Here is a 25,297-nt window from a genome sequence, read left to right on the forward strand (position 1 = left end):
CAGAGAGAGGGTGAATGTGTGTTGTTACATGAAGGTATGAGTTATTTTTATGGAGCCCACACTGTAGCAATTGCACGTCAACAATACTACACGCACCACACACACACACACACACACACACACACAAAGAGCTATCCATCACTCACAATTAATATGCTGACGGACACCTAGTGTGACAGCTTGCCTGTCACTGATGTGGAGGCAAAGAATGCTAACAATGTGTGACTAAAGGTTTTTTTAGCGGAGAGGACAGATGAGTGGTTAGTTCATAATGAGTGATAAGTGACAAGAACGATTATGATGGAGGAATGGCCAGCTACAGTGGTAAAGCGGTATAATCCAATCCAATAATCTAATAACAAAGCCATTACCTAATGTAATAATAACAGTGGGGTTAAACAGGATCAATCAAATAACTGCTACCTAAATGCATTTCTCAATATTTATGATTATGACTTAATATTTCATGGATATGTGATTTCAATTCAGGATGTTCAGGACACTTCAAAATGTCATCTAGTTCTGCAGGGACGCAATCTTTTTTTTTAAACAACAAATATGATATCTTTTTCACTATGGTTTGCACATTTTGGAATTACAGTAAAGCAGCAGTGTGTATAATACAATAAAACGCCAACATTTGAAGTAGAGTGAGACCTCTCCCTCTCCCCTCTTTACACACACATGCATGTGCAAACCAGCCAATAGGAACACTCTAAATATCTCTCTCTCTCTCTCTCTCTCTCTCTCTCTGACATGACCCGTGATTGACCAATGGCTAGATTACCTAAGCCTAACAGAGCCAAGAGGAGGTGCAGATTTTTCTTTCAGACCCTGTGAATTATGCTAAAAGATTATGGAATATAGCCAAAGAAATAATAGCGCCTACCACAGCTTTAAAGGTCCCATAGTATGCTCATTTTCAGGTTCTTACTTGTAATTAGGGTTCTACTAGAACATGTTAACAAAAAGAACACATTATTTTTCTCGTACTGCGTGTCTTAATATACCTGTATTCACCCCTGTATCCTGTACTAGATACACAGAGTAGCCTATTAAGCTATTGATTGTTTGGCCCTTTTAAGGCCGATCTCCACAACAAGCTAAAAAAAAACACACAGCCTTGTAGACGTGATGTGTTAACGTGCGTTTCTCCGAAAAAGCTATTTTACACATCCAGCAGATATGGAGCAACATTAGCATTCACACAAGAGTTAAAGGGTTACGTCAAAGGGTTCATGAGTTATGAAAGGGGGCTGGTTTAAGTCCAGGGGTGTGGCTGAATGATAGGGGGCGGCTCAGAATCAAGTGTAGACCACATATTGTTCATTTTATGTAAATCGGATGATGTTTGTCATATAAGGCTGACTTAATGTTGCCAGCAGGGGGCGCTATGACTATGAGTCAATATTGACATGCAGATGTCCTCACGCCTGGACCCTTGTCAATCATGAGATATTTCGGGCAGATTGGCCAACGTACACTCGAGTTACAACAACTATCTTATTCACCGCTAAACGCTCAAGATATCACATTTTTCACCAGTCCTGATGCATGTGCAAATTTTGGTGAGTTTTTGAGCAAATTAAGGCCCTGAAATATGCTATTCATTGCGCATAACAATTATAATTCCTTCAGTTTCAACAGGGCCTTCGCCAGCCAACGTTAGTCGGCGCCATGGGCCCTAATGAGAGTAGAGTTGCAGGCAAAAAAAACCAAAATAATCTCTCTTTTTTGAGCTCTCAAATTGTCAAAAGGTGTTTTTCTTTCCAGCCTTGATCATGCTAGGCTAGCAATGTCTCCCTTCTTAACGCTATGCCACGCTAAACACATCTTGGACCCGTCTCTGTATCAAATTCACATCAATCCTCTTGCTCTGTGCTATAAACTATATAAATAGCCATGTAATTATCAGCCCTCTACGTGGAAAGCCCGTAATGCTGAAAACATTACGGGCTACCCAAAGCCATTTGTCAACTTGCTGTGCAGAGAGAATGCCCCAGCTCTCCTCATTAGATATTCAGCAAAGGTATTTCCAACGCTATTTATCAAATCTTTTCTTCCCTGAAAAAACAAACTCCCCAGCCTCAAATCGAGCATGAAAACTGAGGAGACTCTATCAAAATGTGTCAATTCCATTTGTCTTTCCTCCAGTCTATCCATCATGATTTGCATGAAAATGCAAAAGATGGAAACCCAGCCAGGGGAATGATGAACGAAAATACACTCGTGAGTTTTCTTTTATGCTTGTATGCTCTTGCCTTTTGGTCCAACTATCAGTCATCCATCCGTCAGATATGGGACTGGTGGCTACTTAACGGTTACAACGGTGCAAGTAGCTGCAGGAAGACAGATGGGTGGACTGACGGATAGATACAGACAGAAAGGCAGACAGATAAAGGTTAGGTCAGGACTGGGCGGGTTAAACATCGGACACTGTTCTACATTCCTTAACTTCCGGGCATACTTTTCCTAGTACAGCTCTTTCTGGGTGGCATTATTGTGTCTCGTGTGTATGTGTGTTCCAAGCTACCGTTGCGTTTGTTTTGGAGGAGATGTAGCTGAAAAGCTGTGTGTATACCATCCATCATGTGTCTGGCTGCTTTGGCACAAACACACACATTCACCCTCTGCGATAAGAGAGGACGAGCTAAGAAGCTAACCGCCCAGAGGAGTGTGTGTGTGTGTGTGTGTGTGTGTGAGAGTGTGTGTGTGTGTGTGAGAGTGTGTGTGTGTGTGTGTGTGTATGCACGTTTGCGTGCGTGTGTCCTTTGGTGCTTTTTATTGCATGACTTAAACAGTATGATTCTCATTATATTCTTCTGCAAGTTTGTCCTTGTAAGGATCTCTCCATATCAAGATGTAAGAGTGTGTACGACAAGATGTAAAACTGTTTTTCATTCTTCGACTCCATCCCGCTGTGTAGATCGGCTCCGTGGGCGTCAGTTTGGGAATTCTCCTCACGCAAACTCCCTCCAGGTTGGGCCCCCCCCCTCCCCCGTCCTCTCCGGCTTCTCATTTCTTAGTCCTTCTCCGCCGGTTGCCCTTCCCCGTATCAACATTGTCAACACTGGCACGGACTCTGACGAAAACAGCGCACGACTTCCTGTCGTTTCCATCGTTTGTTTGATACACACCATTTCTCCTCGGCTGTTTTCTTCATTCCAGATGAGGGGAGATGGGTCAGTTTTCACTGAGCGCACCAAACTTCATCTGGCTCCCATCAGGGGGAAGCAAGTGTTTTTTTTTTGCATGGACTATTTTTCAACAGACATCATTCGTCATCCGCTTTTAAGTTTGTTTATGCAACTCTTGTCTGACGGAGAATGACCCTAATATTTGTATTATATTGCTCTGGGGATTTATAGCATGTCTATGACACTCAAAAATGACTTTTCCCATTGGTATCCTGATAATGGTACAACTCATTTCCCATAGGAGATTTTACTATTCAGAACTGGAATCGTGGTGAATTTATGAATTTATTGCATATTCTCCATCACATGATAATCCTGATAATCACACTGAATTGCCATGTTGCTGTCACATCATTTATCAGTCTGACATGGTGGGTATATGAGCCATTTTTGGAAGAGTTTGTGATTTTGACCTAACTTCTTTGTCTTCATCATGGAAGAGGTTAGCAGTAGTGGTTACTAGGAGATGGTAACACAATGGTTTGACGTGATTCAAGATTGAATCATTTATTCCAATATCAACTGCAGTCGATTTGGAATTTGATCTCAGTGCACACAAACCAACAAAACATATAATCACATATTACATACAAAAACGCACAGCCACACTAACAATACAGTGACAACAAATAATATTGTAATAAATACAGTAGTGACTCATGCCCTTAAAGTGCATGTGCTAGGTTTTTTTGCATTTAATGGTCCCATATTTTCATTTACTGTCAATAAAAAATGTTTACATGCTTTGGTTAAGACAGACTGTATTCACCCTCTGTCAGTTTTGGCACCGTTCTCTTTAAAGCTTGATTTATACTTTTTGCGTAAAATCTACTGCAGCCGGGGAATGACGGTAACGGCACTGTAGTGGCATTTACTACCTATATATAGTATAGTTGTGACATCACAACTGTCCGTAAGTCCTGACGGCTCGTTTAAAATTTCTGAATACACAACTATATCTATAAAGTTGTGGAACCAACAACAGACTGAAATGAAAAATAATGGACAAAGCTTCCGGGCCTGCAAAGTGAAGCCAATGTGGAAGTGCCTTAAACCTGCATTCTGTCAAATTTCCAGCAGGGGACGACTCCACTGGTTGCAAAAAGAAGTGTGTTTCTATAGAGGTCTATGGGATATGACCCTAACTCTCACTTGATTTATTACCTCAATAAACATTTTCATAATGAGTTTATCGTATTACTCACTACAGTAGTTTCAAGTCTTCTTTAAAACTGCACAATGGCCGCCCGGATAGCTCAGTTGGTAGAGCGGGCGACCATGTATAGAGGTTCACTCATCGACGCAGCAGGCCCGGGTTTGACTCCGGCCTGCGGCCCTTTGCTGCCTGTCATTCCCTCTCTCTCCCCTTTCATGTCTTCAGCTGTCCTGTCGAAATGAAGGCCTAAAATACCGCAAAAACTAATCTTAATTTTTGGGTGTTGTCTGTTTTATCTTAAATGTTTTCCCTCTTGCTGTGTGTTTTAGATAAGTGGAACATTTGAGTCGCATAAAATTGTCTTTTTCAGCCAACCAAGCTAGCTAGCAACTAGTAGCATTAGCTTGTAATTTAAGGGGGAAATGTGCTGATTTTCTGAACTGCTTTACATACGGATAAATGGTGGCAGTACCAGGTCTGCGTTTACCAGCAGGTAAATTTCCATTGGATGACTCGCTCCAGAAGTGTTACAAATCTTTAGCGTTAAACCTTGTTTTGTCCTCGGGTCAAATTTGACCCGTTTTTATATTAGAAATATGGGTTTCTTTGAACCAAAATGCCCAAAAATAACACGGATGCATGGATGTACGTTGTATGGAACCCATACAACAATCTTTGCAGGTAAAATTAATGATTACTTTCATTAAATTTTGGGTGTTTTATTCAATTTTATAAACATGTTTAAATGGTTTTAAAACAGTATCCTGACTAAACTTTGACATAAACCAGTCTGTAATTCACCTTAATATTTTGATATTAGCTACTAGTGAAAATGATTCATAATTTCTGTTTTTAAACTCAAAAATTAGGTATTATGTCATATAAATTAGGTTTACTGACCATGAATTTAAAAATAAAACATTGAAAAAAGTGACAAAAACTTTTTTTTAAGTGTCAAAAGCATACAAAAAGAGCCAAAAACGCTGGAAAATGCACCATAAATTCCAATTCACTTTTGACCTGGATGGACAACAAGTTCATAGTCGACGGGAAGACAACACAAGGGTTCAGCTTAGCGCAGCGCCATTGCAACCATAAACTCTAAAAGTTGCAAGTCACTCTTTCATAAAAGTGCCACTTGATTCCTTTTGACCCGAGTGTCCACGGCGGCCATTACAGAACATTACACAGCTGCTGCCGTTCCCAGGGACTACCAGATACGGTGTCTCAGCTGGTGATGGGATGGCGTCTCTGTGCCGTTCCGTTAACTGTTTACTCATTTACCTTGTCTCTGTGGCTCACAGGCCATCTGTCAAGCTCATGGTACTGTTTGTGTGTGTGTGTGTGTGTGTGTGTGTGTGTGTGTGTGTTAAATACTGCTTTGGTGTAACAAATCAGAAAAGGCTCGTACTGGGACATCTCAAACACACACATTAATTAAGGGAGTTTCTTGCACTTCAGGTGACCAACAGGCAGGGCACACACACACACACACACACACACACACACACACCGTCCGACGTGTTGCAAATTTGTCCGACAGACAGACTTGGAGCCAGTGCGAGGAGGGAATTCCTTCATCTGCACGCCCCTTCAAGCTGCACATGTGCTCAGCATCTGCTTCACACACACATGCAGACAGACACACACACACACACACACACACAGAGAGAGAGTGAGTGGGAGACGAGATGACGATAAACTCTGATCAAGAAGACATTTTTTTTTCAAGCATTCCACAGTTTCTCTTTGCTAGCGCTGTCCTTCTAACCTCCCATCACAGCCAGAAAGAGCCTGTAAAGAGCTGCTGGAGTGTGTTAAGAGTGTGCCGTCCCAAGGTTGCAAGCGGACTTGATCTGATGCTGCTCTTTTATGTACCGTGGACGCCACATTATCTTCTCAATGATGAGCAATTCACCCGCTCTTGACGTCTAAAAGGGGACACTGTGTGCCGTTTGCGCCTTTGAAGGTTGATTGTGCGAGGGTGCATGTGAATATATGCGTGTGTTTGTCAGGCGTGCAAACATTGCGTGTAGGCTGCGCTCCATATACAAGCACAAACACACACACACGCTGCAGTTTGTGTGTCAAGGCTTTTTTTTAACTTGCTGGTCCATTAGCTGCAGTTGGAATGAAAGCATATTGTTTGCCAGAACACATGTACTGCAGCCATCTCTAAAGGCAAGAATGTAAATGGGATTCAGGACATTAGAGGATTAATTACCACTTGAGAGAGTGGGAGAGCATGTAATACATGCAATATATAATTGGCTACATAATATTGCCCTTGCATTTTCTGTGTTTTTATTACCAGATGATGAAGCAGGCTCTGCAGTGGGAGCTGTGATAGCAAATAAAGTATTTGGGTTTTGTTATCGCTGTACTTACACATCTTTCTCTCCACATGTTGCAGGATGTTGGAGTACTCCCTCAACTTGCAGAACGTCAGTTTTTCAGCGGTGAGGACGGTTCGCGTGCTGAGACCACTGAGAGCCATCAACCGAGTGCCAAGTGAGTGCAGACCTAACTGGCCTCTCACACTTCATGTCCTTAACCAGACTCTGGATCCCAGAACACTCACAAAATCACAACGCTTGCGGCTTCCTCTGGAGACATTTCTTTGATCGTAAACTAAAGCCAAGCTGCTAAAGATACGGACACTGTGTAGAACTTTTAGGCCGACCATTGCCTTACGTCACTGTGAGAAGTCTCGCATTGCCAGATCTCCACAGCGCTGTGGAGGAAGATTTGGCTACACCCCAGATGCATTCTGTAACAGGAGAATAAAATGCTCTGGGTTGTTTGCACTTCTTTTAATCTTTCACAATTGTCTTCGGACGCAGCAACAATGGCTCTGCCAAATGGTGTCGGGAAGGAACACAATACAAATGCCACATACAATATTAAAGGTCCTATGACATGGTGCTCTTTGGATGCTTTTTAGCCCTTAGTGGTCCCCTAATACTGTATCTGAAGTCTCTTTTATATAGCCCTTAGTGGTCCCCTAATACTGTATCTGAATTCTCTTTTATATAGGCCTTAGTGGTCCCCTAATACTGTATCTGAAGTCTCTTTTATATAGACCTTAGTGGTCCCCTAATACTGTATCTGAAGTCTCTTTTATATAGACCTTAGTGGTCCCCTAATACTGTATCTGAAGTCTCTTTTATATAGGCCTTAGTGGTCCCCTAATACTGTATCTGAAGTCTCTTTTATATAGACCTTAGTGGTCCCCTAATACTGTATCTGAAGTCTCTTTTATATAGGCCTTACTGGTCCCCTAATACTGTATCTGAAGTCTCTTTCCTGAAATTCAGCCTTGGTGCAGAACTACAGCCACTAGAGCCAGTCCCACAATGAGCTTTCCTTAGTATGTGCCATTTCTGTTTCTGTAGCTATTGAGGAGGAGAGAGGGGGGGGGGCAAGGTGGAGGGTGGGGGTGTGGCCTTGACCAACTGCCACTTTGCTTGTTTGCAAGCCTTGATGTCTCTCTCATTCTCATGGGTGGGCCAAATTCTCTGGGCGGGCAAAGCAGAGAAAGGGGAGGTAAACTTTCCCCTTATGATGTCATAAAGGGAATATTCCAGATTGGCCCACCTGACTTCATAAGGAGAAGATTCCAGATCGGCCCATCTGAGCTTTCATTTTCTCAAAGGCAGAGCAGAATACCCAGGGCTCGGTTTACACCTATCACCATTTCTAGCCACTGGGGGACCATAGGCAGGCTGGGGGAACGCATATTAATGTTAAAAAACCTGATGAAGTGAAATTTTCATGCCATGGGACCTTTAAATGAAGATAACTGTTCACACACAATGTAAGTAGAGCTATATAAATTAGCTGGACACATGTTTACGTAATTTGCTCTTACCAGTGTACCGTCGGGTGTACTTTGTCCACAGCAATCCCAACAATCAGTCCCAAAATATCCCAGTTAGAGAGTAAATGGCGTAAACATATCCTCTATAGATCTTTACAATCATTCACCCAAAGAACCGAGCAGGCCTGCCTTGATGAAAAATCCAATTTCTCTTCAAAACTTTCCATTTGCAACGTGTAGCTTGCTAGCTCGAAGTTTGAGAACAGCAACACACAGAGAGCGGAAAGTGAGGGGGAATATACCTCCGTTGATCCAGGCTACAGTGTGAGCGACGGCAGTACAAGTTTGACGTGATAACACAGACTATCTGGTAGTGTGTGAGGCTCCGATGTTTAATCTCTTACTCTGCACAACAAATGCAAATGTTTGGTGTGTAAGATTTAAATCTGATCCAGTCTTGAGGTCTTCCTATAGTGTGAGCCACTTAGCTGGCAGCCTTTTCCAAACTGCTTTGTTTTCATCATCAAAATGGACAAAGGCTTATATAGTCATCCAACATTATATGATTTTGGATAGTGGATCAAAGGACAGGAGTTGCCAGAGCTAATGTGTGTGTGCTACACACTCAATCTGGACTGAATTGCATTTTAATCCGGAGCAGACCACTTATTACACAATGTGAGGATATATTTTCTGGTGTGGGATCATCGGTAGTGTCATGGAACTTAACCACATAGTTATTAGCGGTTGTACGCGTACAGCATGTGACATCGGTTGCAGACTGCGAGACTACTTCACTGTGTGTGTGTGTGTGTGTGCGCCCCTTGTCAGTTTCTGTATATGTGCATCCACTTTGGCCCAATCACAAGACATAATAGCCGTATTTCCATTCACATATTTTGGATGCATTTTGAAGTATTGCATTAGAAATGCTGTAGGAAAGTTGAAAACAGCTAAATTTGATAAAACTTCCTCAAAAGAGTGCCTTTGCTGAATAAGTTCTTACGTAGCAAACATTTAACTGACATGAGTGACCAGCCGTTTCCACTGTCGGCATCTTCCCGGGATATTAGCCTGAATGTATTTAGCTTTGTCTCTGGACAGAAACATGGCCAATACTAGCTAACATGAATGAAGAATTAAGACTTGCCCAATTGAACAAAATTCCTGAAGACCTCTCTCCATTTTTCTCCCGTAGATGGGTAAGATGGTCAAAGCGACTTGTTTAGTTTTCAGTTAGCAGCCCCTACTTCTTCTACTCTGTTAGAAACAGGTGTGGGGGAATAACGTTTTGACCAAAAACTTTTGGTAACACTTCACTTGTAGGTATCTACATAAGAGTGATATGACACTGTCATGAACACATGAACTCTAACCCCTAACCCTAACTAAAACTGAATGACACTTGATGACAGAAGCGTTATGTCATAAACCTTTATGACTTGTTTATAATGTTTATGACACGTTCATGACAGTGTCGTGTTACTCTTATGTAGATACCTTCACGTAAAGTGTAACCAAACTTTTTTCCCATGCTTTTTTCATCTGTAAAAACAGGGGAATAATATCACCTGCCAAATGTTTTTTTTGTGGAAAAAAAAAAAAGAACTTTGAAAAATGATCTCTGGCAAAACTAGTTAGATCAGACAAAATTGCACTACTTTCCTCTCAGGGCTTCCATATGCACCTTCTTGTCAGAAGCACACTGTCTTCACACTTTGTTCCTAGTTAAAGAAAATCCTTGCCTCAGTTTATTCGCCAAAAAGATCTTGTGAACTGGCAAAACCAACACAGTGACAGGTGGCAGTAAAAAGTGACGTGTCTCTTGGCTTTCATGTGCACAAACTGACTTCTGCAATAGACCTTAAATATCAGAGAATTAACATCTAATTCAAACATAGACAGTCACATCTTGCCATGAAAGAGCCCATATCTGTATCCTTACATACTAAGTCAGTGCAGAAATGAAAACACAAGTCACAGTTTTTACCTTCATAAGGGCTTATCTAAAAGCTGAAACTTTGTAATAACTTATCACAATGACCAGTCATATCTTGCTTCAAATGATTAATAGGGCTTGGTTGCAGGAGGTATTAGCTGTATGAATTTACCTTATCTTAACATATTGGACTTCCGCTCAGCTGTCGTGCTACTTTATATAACTGCCGATCATGCAGGTGGATTGAAATCCTACACAGCAGTGGAATGTAGGTCAGGGACAAGCCGATCCACAGTTGGTATGCTGCTTAGACTGTGTCTCTGTGTTTTGGCTTTCCCCAGCCAGACATCTTTGGACTCACGCAGATTTAAATGCAGTTTCCCAACTGCACGATTTGTATGAAAGAGCCGCGGTGCGTCGCCACACTCACACACGCGGACTATCACTCGCTCCCTCATTGCGACGCAAACACACAACTCCCTGATACGCTAGCTCCATCTGTCATCCTGCCTCTCCCTTTCTTCTACACACACACACCCTCAAAAAAGTTCCATATTCTACTACTCTTTTCTTCCATCAGTCTCCATTAGAGTTTAATTAGCACAGATTGAATTTTCCAGTGCACACATTAATGTTTAATTAAATCATAAGCATTTTTATACCCACCCAGCAGTCCATTCTGTCTGTTCCCTCTCACCTCTACCCCCTGCATTTCTTTCATTTAAATACAGACCGTAATTATGTCATTAGCTCCCTCAATTGCTCAGAGAAGATTGCAGGCAAACTGAGCAATGATCCCATGGATGTATGTGTTAGAGTGTGTGTGTGTGTGTGTGTGCGAGCGTGCGTGCATGCGTGCGTGTGTGTGTGTGTACATTAGGGGCTGCTAGATTATGGAAACAATCATAATCACGATTATTTGGGTCAATATTGAAATCATGATTATATAACAGGATAACTTATTGACTTTTGGAAAGATGTTGCAATTATTGAACTTAAAAAAAACTGAAAAACTGAAAAACTGAAACAGTTCAACAGCGAAAGCACCTAGAAGTGTGACATTTCCCTTAATACTTTTCCCATTTGAACACTTTTGTTCCGTTCTCCAACACAAGGCAAAATAGAGAATATAGAACAATAAGAGTTTACTTGCAAAACCTAACGTGCAAAATTGTTTTGGTTTTGTGGTCATTAGGAGCCAAAATCGTAATTGCAATTCAAATTTGAATTCATTGCACAGCCCTAGTGTACATGGAGCGGTGGTTACCCCGCGTGGGTGCATGAATGGACATCAACCTCCTATCACTCTACTGATGACACTCCCAAACCTCTTCTGGAATCTCACCCACTTGTCAATCAAGGCTGTTGTAGGGGTCCAGTGCTGCTCATTAGCCCCCCCCACACACACACACACACACACACACACACACACACACACACACACACTCTCAGAGAGCACACAGACTCGCTCATTAGGCATCCGACAATTCCTCATCCTAATCACAAGACTAATAGCGTCGTTAATGTGTGGATGATTTGGTCTGGTTCTGGCCCTGCGGTGAAAATGTCATTGGGTGGCATGGTGGTGATGGTGGTGGAGGAGAAGGGGGGGGGTCCCAAAACGGCCCCCTTTATCCCTTCTCCAGCCTAATCAAGTCCTGCAGAGACGCTTGCAGCATTCGCCATGACTCTGGATGGGGATGTTTATTGCGGAGCTCTGCCTATTTCGAGGCACGCTCAACTGAATTTGAATACACGGGTGCTCTACTTCTTGGATGCTTTGAATTCATTTCCTACACTGGATTCATTCATTTTTTTTAACCTCTTCCATTATTAAGCAGTTGTTGGATTAAGACAGAAAGAAAGGGAAAAGCTACAGTTTGCCCTTTTTAAATTTCGGCAAGTGCGAAGGAATTTGGCCCGCGTAATTGGCGCAGTGACATTACAAAAGAGGTACAGAATAGGGAGGACATAGATGTCGCAAAATACAATGTGACAAGATCCACAAATTCACAGTTGTATCAGCGGTGAGTCATACTTTTAAAGTGCTTGTTGCCCTATATTACACACACATAGAGATAGATTTATCTAGGATCTTTCTGTGCTTGTAATTCCCAGAGTTCCTCTGTGCTAATAGGTTCACATATATCCAATTGGCACCTGTCCATATGCACATTGTGTTATTGTTCGCTGTAATCATTCCTAGGGCTGGGTTAAAAAAATGCCAAAACTGATACCAATACCAATATGTGAATTTGATACAGGTTCCTGAACAATACCCTTTTTTATATAAATCTTCTTCCACTTCTGGCTGCCTCCTGATCAGTGCTGTAACTGGCTGTTAATAGCTTCAGAGTATCCAGTTGAACAACAGGCAAAAAATGTTTTTAACAATATTCTACTTCCTCTCTTCCTTCCTGGGGCTCTCGGCCCCGCCCCCTTTCTCCTGTGTTAACCTGAGGGATCTAATCAATAGGGGCTTACATCAAATCCGTTACAGTGCGTTAAAATCATAGACATAGAATTAGTGGACATAGCATTCGTGATGTCACCCATTGGTTTGTGGGCTGCTGTTTTAATGCCTGACGTTTGGCAAATACGAGCATCTCCATCTTCGTTTTTTTTTGCAACCGAATGTGATTGAACGATTTTTGACGAGAGGTTTTGTGCGAGGGAGGATGACGCGGCCAAGCCAACGTTGTTTATGGGTTAAATGGCGCTTCGCTAAGCTAAACGCTAAAGAAGGAAAGTTACACATTTTCAACTCTTCTGAAGCAAGTCATCCAGTGGAGATTTACCGGCTGGTAAACGTGGAACTCCGGATACTGGCGCTGTTCATCTGCATGTACGGCAGACAAGGACGGCAGTAGCTAAGAGGCAGGGGTGGGTTCAGCCCACCCAAACGGGTGTCTTGCCCACCCAATCAAAAGAAAAAATAAATAAATAGCACAGATAATACCAGTACCGTTTCTAACTTCTGATTAGGTGGCCAGCCCAAAGCTCGCCCCCACAGTCGCCCATTGCCCACCCTCCTCTTCTCGTCGTGTTCGGCTTCAGTGGTCAATGCAGCTTTTAAGCTTTAGCGCGTAACTTTCTGATATTAATGAACGTCCGTTACATTCAAGCCATCGCCAAATGAGTTGCTACAAAGCTACTTAAGACTATCAGCTCCACGCAACTCTCTCTGGATTTCTCAGTATGGCTTCAGCTCAGAAACTGGTGTCGTCCGGCAACGGCGCAAAAAATCTAGTGAAGATAATTACCTCTTCTGAAGAGTCCATCATGTGTTTTTAATCCTCTGTGTCCTCCTTGGCTACTAGCAACTGTGTGGAGGAGGGGTGGGCATGGTGGCGTAATCACGTAAGGCTTGTATCATGGATGCGCCGAAGGTTTTGTTGTCATTACTTACAAATCCACATGGGGGAGACAGAAACTATGCACTATAGACCTTTTTCACGGCAGACATGTTGACATGTCATAGTAGGAAAAGCACAGGTATATTCAAAACCTTTAATGATGGCTGTGTCCCACTTAGGAGAGGCCCTGGTGTTGTGCATGCTGACTCACTGAAATAGCTTACTGGGACACTTGATGGAATTGAGCCATCATTAAGGTTATCAATTTCAGCTGTGCTTTTCCTACTATGACAAGTCAAAATGTCTGCTGTGAAAAAGGTCCATAGCTTGAAGCTAATAATAATAATAATAATAATAATAATAATAATAATAATAATAATAATAATGGACGTGGTCTGCTGCAGCCATGCTGTGGCGGTGGTGTTGCGCTGCATCCATGCTCTATGTATTTCTGCTGTAGTTTGGGTTTTCCACCCCCGATGAAGAGCAGCGTTCAGCCACTTCCTTAAACTTTGTCTCATCCAGAGATCAGACCCCCAAAATGGGGATCGTTGTCTCACAGACGGTCTGAATGAGAAACTGTCTTGTCAGCAAAGCAATAACATGACGCACAGCAGACTTTAGGGCAGGTGGATTTTTTTCTTGAAATATTACAACTAGAAGATAATTTCGCTAGTTATTAATCGACGGGTATGCATATTTTTAATACTATACAGTACAATAACGTGGGACGGGAGAAAACGTTAAGAGAACAGTCCAGCGCAGTGCTCTAGCGTAAACTTTCCATCTCCAACCTCTTAGTCAACTTTCTTGTTGATAATTGTCCACTGCTGCCTAGAATGTAAGCCATGTGAACCTGGATCAGCAGATGTATCAACTGTTAGTACTCACAATCCTCTGCCTCACTGTCTACAGTCCCACATTGCTTTTTTCTCTCGATCTCTTACCTCTTACCTTAAGACTAGAATGGAAGGCTACAGATTATCTTACACACAGACAGTGCATTGCACTCTTTGTGGGGACCCATCATTGACATAATGCATTCCCTAGACTCTTACCCTAATCTTAACCATCACAACTAAATGCCTAACCTTAACCCTTACCCTAACCCTAACCTAATTCTAACCCTAATCCTAAAACCAAGTCTTTAAAGTTGTGGGGTCCAGCATTTTGGTCCCACAAAACTGTCCGGACCCCACAAGTATACTGGACCCTTTCTTTGGACCCCACGAATATAGTTAAACAAGAACACACACACACACACACACACACACACACACACACACACACACACACACACACACACACACACACACACACACACACTGGTATTAATGGTCACATTGTACCTGGGCTGGTGTCCACTTCCTGGGCTCTGGCATTGATTGATGCACTAACATGGAACTCCTGCCAGTGCAAGTGACAGCTCCATGTTGCAGGCTTCATCCACCTGCTGCCAACAAAGCCAGAAGTCTCAGGCTGTGTCACCCCCACATCACAAGCCCCTGTCCGCCACCTAATTGCCTATTACCCTCACATCCTCTACCGGCCCGCAGGAACCTTGTACCAGGCCTGTCATTGGCTACATCAAGGTAGATATGACAACTTGTGGCTTGCCTCAGAATGGGTCTTAATATTCAAAGGGATCGGCTGACCACAAGTGTGTCCAGGGTAGAGTATGTGTTCCTGGGTAACATTTGCTTATGGCGTGGAAACAGATATGGCGCTATGCTGAGGTTGTATTTTGAGCTTTCATTTAGGATGAGTATATCTAGTACATGGAAACAGCCAAGAGGAAAGAAAAATCCTAAATCTAGATTGGCTAAATTATTGAGAAACCCCAAATCGCTAGTTTTTTTTCTTTTTCAAAGCAAAGTGTGCTTCTGCTAAGTATTAAATAACTGCATACTTTAACATTTAGAATCTATTGTCAGCAAATGCTTCCTTGATTCTGCTCCTGCAATATGCAAAGAGAAGTGAGGAGCTGCTTTAATGGGTTTCACTGTCAGGCCTCAAGGCACTTAAACCTAGAATGCTGACTTTAAAATGCTGAAATGTAATTTTTCGTAAAAGTAAAAAAAGTGTCATTGTTATACACAGAAAAGAAAAATAACTATTATACTCAGGCTAAAGTGACACATTTATTTCACTATCTAGCAGACGCTATTTTTTTTTTTTCTTCGAGTCAAACATATTTTTGGAGTAGAAAAGGGTCTCAGGATGATGGTTGCTCACCTGCCAAAGCGCCTGGTTTGGTGGCAATGCCAGCCAGTCTGAATTTGCAATTCATTAATGCTGCTGGCGTGGGTTCATGTATTTTTTATTTTTTTATTTTTTAACCTGGTTAGCATCAGTTCCTTAATGCCAAGACCAACTGGAATTAAAGAGGAACTCCAACGATTTTACACTTACTCTACAGGTCAGTTTAGCAGACATGGGGAATACCTCTCAGCCTAAGAAAACAGTCATATACTATGTAGTCATATTGTCTTTTGTAGCTGTAGGGGAGAATCATCCTGTGGCTTCTGAGAGATAATCCCTGATGATGTCATTAGGGTTATCTTGGCTTGGGCTTTGGCGACTCCATGTCAGAAAGCCTGCCGCACAAACACAGCAGTTACAATAAATATGGATTTTTAGCCCTTTTGGACACATACAGTACTATTGACTAAAAGTCAATATTGTTCACCCTCTGTGACTCTGGTTGACCATTTTTTATCCTGTTTTTTGTCTTAACCCGACTGAACCCAACTGCCAAATTTGACATCCAAACCCAACTCAAAAGTTGTATTTCTATTATAATTTTACCCAATGCTGACTGTAAGCCGACCGGGAAAATGCTACGCATTGGCTTCATTGTCTTTGTCCTTCCTTCTTCCAACTGGGCATTGAGAAATGTCTTAAGAATTACACTAAAACAAAGCTACTAAATTACCCAAACCCAGCCCTAAGCCCGGTACCGAGTCAGGTTTTGCCCAGATTGGGACAGGTAGCAGAACTCTACGTGTGAGTAACAATTAGTTTCATTGTCGAGTAATCTGTCGATTATATTCTAGATTAATCGATTAGTTGTTTGGTCTATGACATGTCGATTGATGTTTCCCAAAGCCCAAGATAACATCCTCAAATCTCTTGTTTTGTCCACAACTCAAAGATATTCAGTTTACAGTCACAGATGAGTGAAGAAATTAGAAAGTGTTCACAATTTGACTTTGTTTTTTCATTAAAAAAATTACTCAAACCGATAAATCGATTATCAAAATAGTTGATGATTAATTTAATAGTTGACAAATAATCGATTAATCTGCAGCCTTATCTGTGAGTCCCCCAACTCTTATCACTGAATTACCCCTTTAAGGGACGCAACGAGTCATTGGTAACTATTTAAAGAAGGAGAATACACTGGATCAGGATGAAGAGTTAAGGTGGCATGTCTGGATAAACATACTCCACCCCTCTGAGTTGATGTGACACACACACACACACACACACACACACACAGTGCTGGGATGATATGCTTTTGTCCCGATTTGATTATTTCACTATACATGGGTGCCGATTTGCTTTATATTACGATTTTCATTCATTGCGATTCTAGAAATATTGGTGGTATCGATGGTATCGAGTATATCCTTTTCTTTTCCTTCTTTAACAAAAACAAAAGTTGAATAATACACACATTATATATATATATATATATATATATACACACACACACACCCACACACTTTAAATATCAAATCTAGGGGAAATAATAGATTTTAAAACGATACAATACATTTGATTTTAGTTTTTCCCTCCCACCCCTACACACTTACATGCAAACAGACCTGCAATGCAGACACGTGTGCTGTTATTTTCATGCATCAGTAACACAGAGTGGGTCATCCTGTTCTCCACGTATGTTTGAACAGCACCTGGTTCATGCATACGGCGTGTACTTCTACCCAGATAAGCCCCCAAGGCAACAACAACAACACAGCATCATCGACCCCCCCCTTCACCGCATGCTCATGCCCTCCTCCCCCCTCTGCACATTGTTTGCCGAGCCTCATTACTGTAATTCAAGAGCTGGCAAGAACTTTCTAGCTTCTATTCTTCACAAAGCCTATGAGTCACCCACCCTTGACTTCTGCTCTTCTATTGTGATGTGAGGCCGATAGGGAGAGCCCAGAGGAGTCAGGGGATGCCTTTAATCCAGAGGCTCCTTGTTTGTGAGTGGAGCAGAGGAAATAAAAACGCTGATAAGGTTAGAAGGAGTTCAAAGGAGGAAGAGGTCTGCCATAAGCAAAGAATATCACAGCGTTTTTCCACGCTCTTCGCTGTCAATCCTTCTGCTGCGAAAAAAAAAACATGCCAAGAGGGGTGTAACAACAAAAGATGTTGTTACACCCCTTTTGGCATGTGAGTGATATTTTGTTGCTTAAAAAGAGGGGAAAAGATTTAGTGTTATTTGTATTTTCGGTGCAAATTCATTTTCAGTTCAAGAGATGGGCGTTAAAACAGCTGTAGGTTCTGCTTTCAGCGACTTGATGTGTAAAAAGTATAAAAAGGCATAACAATGGTCAATCTTTTGCGAGAATAATATTTAGTACAAGAGGGATTTTGACGAAACGGAAATCAGGGATCTTTTCAGACAAGCCCGCATAGAACATTTTCTAAAACGTGTCCGTACAAACAAGAAGATTGGCGTCCGTCAAACGTCGACCTCTTATTTAGCAAGCCGCGGCCTCTTACGGCCGTAGCAATCGTCCCCGGCTGTGTGAGTGGGACAAAGTATAGGACCGTTAAATTCTGCATAAGGAGGCAGGATGGGGTGATGGATGGGTCAAACAAACGGAGGACTTTCACTCAGGAGGCCGGCGTTCTTGTCCATCGTCACGTCTTGATATCGACCGACTTTTACGGACCTTAGTCCGTAACGCAGTTACCTCCTAGTTTCAGTAGTTTTCGTGACTCATTTTAAGCCAACGCCCGAGTATTTTTTGTCGACTGAACTTAACTATTTCTTCTTCACAACGTTAACTACATGTTTAAAACTGAGACTGGTTATGTTGAACGGTCACATGATTAAAACTGCCACCGCGGGCACATGTTAACATCAATGTGTTTAAAAGTGGCCACAGTGCGGCATCACCAGACAGTTATTTTTGAAGTTGGGGATTGCGTGTCTGTAATTTAGGAATTCGTTTTAAAGCATAGATCAGGCCCAAAAAAAATAAAAAAAAATAAAATCAAGCCCGACCCTACCCGACACATTAACCGTAATTATGAGCCCGAAACCCATTTAAACCCGACAATTTTTTAATACGTGGGCCGTTATAACTGACGTTCTCAACTACAATTCCTTTTACTTGTGGGTAACAGATCAAGGAAGCAACATAATCAAAGCCCTGCAACCATATAGGAGACTTTCTGGTCTCGATCACCTAATTAATGCGGTCCTTCGCCACGGTCTGCATGCCGACGCACTGGCAGACAATGCGCCGGATATAGGAGAGACCATATCTGCTGCTAAAGGACTCGTGAGATATCTGAAACAAACAATCTGGCCTGGTTGCGCAATTATCGAAGACAGTGCTACAGATGGGGGAGACACGATTTAGCACAGTGTACCTCACACTCAAGTCAGTGCAAGACATATAGCCAGAACTATGGGAGAAGCTCGAGAGGCATAGCTTTCTCCCCACCCAATTAGGCTAATAAAGTAACGTAATGATTAAAAAAAAACAACACACAAACGCATGATGAAGTGCCCGGCCCAGCCCGAGGATCATGGCAGGACATATCGGCTCGGGCAGAGAATCTAAACTCTAATCAGTTGGGCCTAGAGAATACCATTGTATCACTTAGGGTTTGTTGGCATTGTACTATTGGTCGGCTGTGGTTCTAAACATTCTCAAGCGCAGGAAGAGAGAAACCGTTAAATAAAAATGTGTAGAAGTGAGCTAAAGCAGAGGCCCCAGATCCAATGAGATCAGATCCTGTTCTATTTCATACAATTGTTGTACACAAAAACAAGCAAACTCATTCTGGCAAATAAAACAAAAAGAGTTCAGATGGGTTCTCCGTCTCCATCAGTTTTCATTTTTCTGCATGTACTCCTTTCTTTGGGTCACATGGCTTGCTTATGCAAAAGGCACGTTCGCATTTCAGGGGACGTCTAGCGGTTTGGAGTCGCTGACACGGCGATAGTTCCCATCCGCTCGAAGCAAATAAGAAGAGACGCAGGTGTACGCTGGCCCTTGACTCAGAAAGCCCATTAGTTCACAGTACACCGATTACAAAAGCTGGCTAGGCCGGTGCTAGACCCGGACAGGAGAGCAGAATGGAGCAGACCTAATCTGCCTGCTAACAGATGGCTCCCCGATCACACACAGCCTCCCGCCTGCCAGCCATGTTGAAATGGAGTGGCCGCCCACAGTGAGGTTGGAGAGGGCGCACAGGCGGAGGACATGATTGTTATTGAATATGAAATGTCGATCACTTGGAATGAGCACGCCATTCAGGTCAGGAGAGGCTCAGAGGATTGATTCTCTTATCCCAGAGATAAACAGAGGTGCTTTTTATGATATTCCCGTTTGCCCGCATCATATATGGCTCTCGTCCAGTTGATGGATTGTTTGATGCCTTGATTTATAAAAACACCATCGAAATAACAATTAGTTCTCGTGAAAAACTCACTTTTACCACCACAAATATTTGATGTCCTTATACATCGGTCTGAATTGCTCCCTGCTGCAACCGCCGTCTCTCATTAATACAATTCAAGATCTGCCCTGTTGTTTACATGATAGAAAATCGTCTAAGACGTGGCTCACCATACAGTGCAAAACAAACAAAACGTATATTATACAATTTATGAAAAATAACTTACACAGGATTAAAATGACAATATACTGTATGTTTGCAACGTGGCATAATGTTAGTGTGGATAGTCGAACAGGAAGCTGGATACGGGCAAAGACTGTGGTGTTTGACCACAAAAAATAAAAATACTCAAACTGAACACCCCCCCCGAAATACAAAAACTAAATAAAACTGAGGCAAAAATCTAATTAAACAAAACAGCAACCCACAGCAAGCTGCCAAGTCCTTTCATCATCTTCTTCTTCTTTTGTATGGCGGTTGGCAACCAGCTTTTTGGTGCATTACCGCCACCATCTGTACTGGAGTGTGGATCAAGAGGTCAACTTACTCCTTTCTTAAATTCTTTTTAATAACCCAGTTATCTTCAGAAATAAAAACTCATTTCACCAGATTCTCATTGCATTCTATCATGTAAATTTAATGTCATCTTGGTTTTCACCAAGTTGTGAAATCAATCTTTGTCTGGCTTGATGGTATTTAGGACAATACATAATGACATGCTCTATGGTCTCTTGACTATTGCAATATTCACAAATTCCATCAACATGCTTTTTCATTATGAATAATGTTCTTTTTAATCCTGTATGTCCTAGCCTCATTCTGGACACCACATCTTCTTTTTGCTTACTTCTGTATATATTCCTGTTCTTCCCCACCTTTCCTTTAATTCTATACATGTATTCTATATCCTTTAAGTCTCCCAGACGGTTCATTATCCCATTTATTATTCCATTTATTTTAGCTTCAATTATACCTTTGACTTCAGCTTTACTGTATTTAATATCCACCTCTATATCAGGCTTCTCTGCTGCTTTCTTCGCACATTTATCTGCCAATTCATTACCTCCTACACCTATCCAAGCTGGTACCCATATAAATGTAGTACTAATACCAGACTTAAGCAGATTGTTAGCTAGTTGCATTATATCATACACTATGTCCTGTCTGGACTCAGATTGAAGATACTTAAGGCTTATCAAAGCTGAGCTGGAGTCTGAAGCAATCACAGCTTGCTTAGTTCTATTGCTCTCTACCCACATCAAGGCCATCCATATTGCTATAATTTCTGCTGTGTATACAGCCAAATCACCACTAACTCTTTTAGCAGATTCAATGTTCAATTGAGGAATATCATACGCAATTCCCATTTTCTTATCCGTCTGCTTAGATGCATCAGTATATAAAATGACTCCTGAACCCTGTAATGATCCACTTCATTAACCTCCTTTGCCAAGTCACTTCTTCTCCTGGAGCTCTTTTAACTCAGCCTCACCTAATTGGAACCTACCACCTGCACAGGTGATTAGAGGGTGAGCTAACCTGAGAAAGCAACATTAACACTTTGTTCTGAAAATACCATTACAGTTAGATAGATCAGTTACTGCTGACATTACTAGTTATACATATATGTGCACCCACAACAATAGGCACCCACAAATAATAAAAATGTCATTCACTGCAGAACTATCTTACCTATTCTTCCATACCTTAGGAGTGCCCATCCCTTCAGGGCCTAATCAGGCACACCCGTATGTACTCTCCTTAATTAAGCTGGTGAGCAGCTGATCTACCCCCCCCCCCACGTCACAGGCAGAACCATAGCAAAATACTATGAACCCATAAACAAAACAGGCCGTAGTCAAATAATAATTTATCAAATAAACTAAAACATTACACAGAAATTAAAGATTAAGCATACCCAAAACATTGTTCATTTTGGGAACAGAGGCTAGTGAAAATAGCCTGGTTGACACCAGACCCTTCTCAGTTGTAACTGAGAGTGGGTCTGGGAATGGTTCACTGACAGTTCATTTCCATAGGGGCGTCACCAACAGACGCCGCTCAAATGCCTCTGGCCGCGATTGGCTAGTCCTTCAACCAATCAGACCAACGATCCGGGTGACGCTGCGCTTCGGTAGCCGTCATGTTGAATGTAAACAAAAAGCTGCTCGCCATCGCTGCGCTATCGTCGCCGCGTAAAGCCCGCCTCAACGGTTGTGATTTGTGTAAAGCCCGCCTCAGCAGTTGTGATTAATGCCTCAATTTTGGGGACATTGGAAATGGGTTTGAATGGGCTCTTCGCCAGACTGACTTGCAGAGCAAATCTCAAATTTGCTGGAAGTTTGTGAGGGTTTACCCAGGCTATAGTGAAAAGGGAGAAAGGTAGCCTTTTTCACAGTGACGGTACGTTCTACAGCACGTACTTACGTAACAAACATACTTATTTTAACCCAAACGACCATCTTCTCCTAAACCTAACCAAAGTAGTTTTGTTTCCTAAAACCTAACCAAACGTCAATTACGTGTATAAAACTGGCTGGTTATGTTTAGGTATGAAGTGTATACTGAAAAGAAGATTAATTTAGGACATCTTAAGTTTTATACATTTTTCTTACAACATTTTTTTTTTGTGACATCGATTGATTTTACATCAAAGATTCAGAGGATTGTCAAACTCCTTTGTATGATACATGAGAAAATAGGTGGCAATAAGTGTTGTTTACTGAGGCGTTTACTGCCTGGCTGCAACTGTCAGATGTGTGGAAACCAGTGCGGGGCAGTTTTAGGTATTAAAATCTCATTGTGCAGACATATCTCCACTCTGGATCGCAGCGTATCAAGCCAGTTAGTGTGCTGCGGACACTAATCCCAGCTGCTGCCACTAACTCAGCCGCAGCTAAGCAGCATCCTAACAGCTCAGCACTTCACACTATGAGGGCAATCATTTGAAGGAGCTGTTGCTTAATGTGTGTGTGTGTGTGCGTGTGTGTGTGTGTGTGTTTGTTTGTTCTGCTCATTAATGACTAAAGAGAGAGAAAGTTAGAGAGAAAGTTGCTGTTGTGGGCAGCGAGTCAAGTCTGTCAGAGTGCATGAGACTCCCAACAAGCCCTCCAAACCAATACAATAATATGGGTCATCTTTTCCCACCCTCTAATACGACCCACAGGCAGGGGCAGGGCCAGAAGGGGGGCACAGCGGGGCACAGGGTGGCACCCTCCCCTGAAATATGATTGCCCCCACCTCCTGTTTCCGTGGCCATAATGGGATTCGTAATTTTGCTGTCTGGAGTTTGCTCAAAGTAATATCACTCCGCCCAAGTAGCAGAAGTAGCAGTGCTTCGCCTTCTGAGAATATAGTTCCCAGTATGTATACGGTTAGAAGACGACTGTGTCTCATGTGGCCTTGTTATTTGTACACGCTGTGACTATACAAATCACAACATGTAAATAGGAAAATATTGGCGTTATTTTGTCACTTATTGGGAGCAGTAGGCTAGATGGAGCAGGTTACCTCAAGCATCTGTGCTAAACGAGGCTAGCGGTGGGTGCGTCAGACACAGTTACGACACGCACGGAGATGAGAACGGTATGTACGGTATGTATGGACTTATTATTATTCCTTTTAATATAAAGTGTTACCCACGTCGTTTAACGTTGTGAAACGGTCACGGTTTGGTTATGTTTAGACGCCAAATGACTGAGACAAAGATTGTGGTTTGGGTTAAAATCAGACATCACTGTACTTGTGACATTCGTAAAGTTAAAACAACTGACTGTTTACTTTTATTTTCGAACGGGACTCAGCCCCCGGGTCTCCAGGCTGAAAGGTATCAGGTGTTTGTTTGACCCATCCACACGGAGTGGCGTGGAGACCCGCTTCACGCGCGCTTCTGGGACGTGCCGTGGTGGTGGAATATCGAGCACCGACTTGAATTGTCAGGATTGCTCGCGGGGGCCGCGGCACATGCCGAACGCAGCGCAGACGCGCCCCAGTGGAAGATAGGGCGTTATACTTCGTCACCTTCCTTTCTGCTTTGCTCCTGTCCTAATTACTATAGCCACTAGAGGGCGGCCCCGCTATGCTTGTGTTGTTATTGCTGCTGGAAACCAACGACCTATGGGAGCGTTTTTTGGGGTAAGACCAAGGGGGTACGCTTCGCTTCAGAACTCGAGCCATCTATGGCGCCATTTTGTTGCTACAAAGCCATCACCTCTTGTACGCATTCCATTGACCACCATTTTTTTTTTTACGTCACTTGACTGCGAATAACTTTACATCTCAAGCGTTCAAAGACTCTATTTGTCCGTTGTTTAGTTCTAAAGAAACACAGACGTTTTTGTAAAAATAGGCTAACGATTGTGTCACATAGTAGAGGAATTACCGTATAGTACAGGATAAGCTTGCAGGCAGTTTCGACTTACATGAGCTGTTTAGGTTTAATTACTAATGTTAACTAGCATGTTAGTGATCAATAATTAGCCGGTTTCTATGTTATCTCCTTACATATACCTACACTCTCCGTATCTGTAAGATTGGGAATGATTGAGATTTCTCTTGGCACAGCTACCAGAAGACTTACAACTTTCAGACACGTTGCTCACGTCACATTCTCTCAGTTGGAGGCTGCGCAGTAAAGCTGGCCATCACCGGAAAAGTGCTTCTAATAGCCTTCACTGGTCTCCGTCCAGAGCAACGGGGTCTATTGGTCCATTATATACTGTCTATGGGTAAGACAGTCTCGAGCCTCCACACGTCTGCGGCGAGCAGCTGAATACATCAGAATCCTACTCTCTTTGTGAGTATAGGGCAATTATGTTATACTGATGTCCTACCGAAGAGCAAGTGGCAACAAATGGCCACAGGCAACGACTCACAGTTTTAGTTTTACATATCTCGCTGCACTGGATGTTTCCCTTGTAAACAGAGCTGTAACATTTAATAACTTATTCACAGTGCTATTACGAGCGCTTTGGAGAGATATTTCAATGTCATGCTGGTAATTGAGTATTACAGACAGTGCATAATGTGGCAGATATGTAACTGAAATAACTTGAAAACATAGTTTTTCAAGAGCGTTGGATGCCAATCAAAAGATTCTGTGTTTTCACTTTAATATTCACATCGTTCCCTTTGAGATGATGATGCTGTGAAAGACACATGCACGTTATTCCACGGATG

The 25,297-nt window shown here is 42.3% G+C and overlaps 1 protein-coding gene across 1 annotated transcript in view; it reads left to right on the forward strand.

The window, feature by feature from the left end:
* Positions 1-25,297, forward strand: part of cacna1g (calcium channel, voltage-dependent, T type, alpha 1G subunit) — a 370,250-nt gene that overhangs the window by 153,554 nt on the left and 191,399 nt on the right. Inside the window, exon 4 of the mRNA XM_028567497.1 lies at positions 6,767-6,864. Coding sequence (XP_028423298.1) covers positions 6,767-6,864 — 98 coding nt within the window. The remainder of the gene's footprint in view (positions 1-6,766; positions 6,865-25,297) is intronic.

Source organism: Perca flavescens, chromosome 21 (assembly GCF_004354835.1).
Source record: "Perca flavescens isolate YP-PL-M2 chromosome 21, PFLA_1.0, whole genome shotgun sequence".
Taxonomy (NCBI): domain Eukaryota; kingdom Metazoa; phylum Chordata; class Actinopteri; order Perciformes; family Percidae; genus Perca; species Perca flavescens.